This window comes from Eurypyga helias, unplaced genomic scaffold (genome assembly GCF_000690775.1).
Source record: "Eurypyga helias isolate BGI_N326 unplaced genomic scaffold, ASM69077v1 scaffold30184, whole genome shotgun sequence".
NCBI classification, from domain to species: domain Eukaryota; kingdom Metazoa; phylum Chordata; class Aves; order Eurypygiformes; family Eurypygidae; genus Eurypyga; species Eurypyga helias.
Window position 1 is genome coordinate 592 of NW_010248609.1, and position 2,063 is coordinate 2,654.

The following is a 2,063-nucleotide window of genomic DNA, read 5'->3' on the forward strand; positions in this document are numbered from 1 at the left end:
CAGCCCGGTCTGGGGACGCTGGGTTTTGTCCCTGTTTGGTGCTGAGCTGGATGTGTCGTTCTTGGGGACACTTTATCCTGGAGCCTAGGGTTCCCTGGCCTGAGGCAGCTCCTAAGCATAGGAAAATAAAGGTGTTTTAGGGATGCTGCGTGCATGCTGGGCTGGGGGTTGCCCTGGGAGCCCCTTGCCCGCACTTGGGGCTGTGTGACCACCACTGCAGCTCTTCTGATTTTCTCTTTCCAGGCTGCGAGCTGACCGCCAGTACCAAATCCTACACCTTTCAGGTGGACGAGGAAGATGACTCTGACCACATTTTGGCCCTGTCTCTGGTAAGAGAAATGAGAATTAGCCGTGTTTGTCCTCTCCCATAGTGGCCCACAGCCTCACCCCCCCTTCCCTGGCCAGGCTGGACCAGGGAACTGCCGGGCTGAGGTCCTGGTACTGGCTGCTCTCCGGGCAGGGCACGGGGCTGTGTTTATCCGTTGTATGGAGGTGCTTGAGCAAGGCTGGTGGTGGCAGGGGGCTGCTCAGCCAAGGAATACTCCAGATGTGGGATGAAGGAAACTATTTTTTCCTTGTGTTTGACCTTGCCAAAGCCTCCCACTAGAACATGCTCTCCTTGCCAGCTGGGTCTCTGGCTTGTTGCTCTCCAAGCCCAGGGGAATACAGGGCTTCATTCCTGGCTCTCCCTGGGCGATGCTTTCTGTCGCAGGAGCACAGGACATGCCAGCACGGGTCAGACCAGCAGCACGTGCAGCCCAGGTGCCATGTCTTGAGGTGGCTGCGGGAACAGCCATCCTAGCTGGGAGAGACACAGAGCTCCTTTGTAGGCACTAAGGGGGCAGTCACTGGGGAGGTGGCCCCGTGCTCTCCCTGTTTTGTGGCGCAGCAGCCTGGCAGCTGGGCTGGTAGCATTGCTGTGGGTCACTTGTCCTGTGGAGAGCGCTGGCTGTGTCCCCTGGGAGAGCAGGAGCTCGTGATCTCTGCTCCCACCCAGGTCTGCCTGACGGACGGTGCCAAGGATGAGTGCAACGTGGTGGAGGTGGTTGGACGAAACCGCGAGAACCAGGAGATCGCCGTGCCGGTGGCGAATCTGAAGTTGTCGTGCCAGCCCTTGGTAAGAGGTCGTTTTGAAGACCCAGGTGGGATGTCTGCAGGGAACTGGAAATCTCTGGGTGTTGATCTTTCTCCTAGGATCCTGACCATGAGCTGGTGCGCAGCTCGCAGCGAAACGCCCCGAGTAGCCTTGGCCTGGCTGCGGATGCTCCCAGAAGGACGTGTTTAACTGGGCCGGGTGCTGTGCTGGGGACTGCAAGACGTTCCGCTTTTTGCTTCTGCCACTAACTCAGCTCCATCCCCGTCTCTTTGCAGCTGAGTCTGGACAACTTCAAGCTGCAGCCCCCAGTGACCTTCCGGCTGGCGGCAGGCTCTGGCCCAGTACACCTTGCCGGCTGGCACCGGACCGGTAAGGAGTTGTGTGTGGAGAATGGCTTGGGAGGAGCGAGGGGTGTGGAGGGGCTCCCTCCAGCACGAATGCCAGCTGGGGATCCCTGGGAAGATGCGCTTGAATGTGATCGGTGCTCCTTTGGGATGGTTCCCCAGGCCCCATCTCTGTGCAGAGATTCCTTCCCTGCCATAAAGCCTTGCATGGGAAAATGGGTCTGGATGATCCACACTGTCCCTTTTCCCATGTCTGGCCACTGCCATTCCCCTTTGAGACCTCCCTCAGCTGGGATACAGCTAACTGCTCACAAGCTGCTGTTAAAAATGCTCCAGTGCTCTTTGGGCTGCTCTGTCCTTGGGGTGTCTGGGGGGTCACTTGTCTTTGAGAAAGACCCCTTGGTGAGTAGCAGAGTTATTTGTATGTCCCAGTGCCCAGGGAAGATGCTTCATTTGAGGAGGAGGATAACTTGTCTGAGGAAGAGGAGGAGGAGCTTGCTCCTATCATGCCAGCCAAGAAGTAGAGGAGGCAGCAGTCACTTATCTCCAGGCAAGGTGAGGGGCCGGGAGCCTCGGAAGGGGCTGGATGGCTGTGACGCCGGTGTGGCAAGCGTGGGTGGAAG

General features: G+C 58.4%; 1 protein-coding gene across 1 annotated transcript in view; it reads left to right on the forward strand.

Moving 5' to 3' along the window:
- Positions 1 to 220: 220 nt before the first annotated feature.
- The window catches only part of NPM3 (nucleophosmin/nucleoplasmin 3), a gene marked incomplete at its 5' end in the record, with an annotated part of 2,877 nt that continues 1,034 nt past the window's right edge, over positions 221 to 2,063 (forward strand). Inside the window, 4 exons of the mRNA XM_010151123.1 lie at positions 221 to 329; positions 998 to 1,117; positions 1,372 to 1,465; positions 1,873 to 1,995. Of these exons, the coding sequence (XP_010149425.1) occupies positions 221 to 329; positions 998 to 1,117; positions 1,372 to 1,465; positions 1,873 to 1,964 (415 nt within the window). The remainder of the gene's footprint in view (positions 330 to 997; positions 1,118 to 1,371; positions 1,466 to 1,872; positions 1,996 to 2,063) is intronic.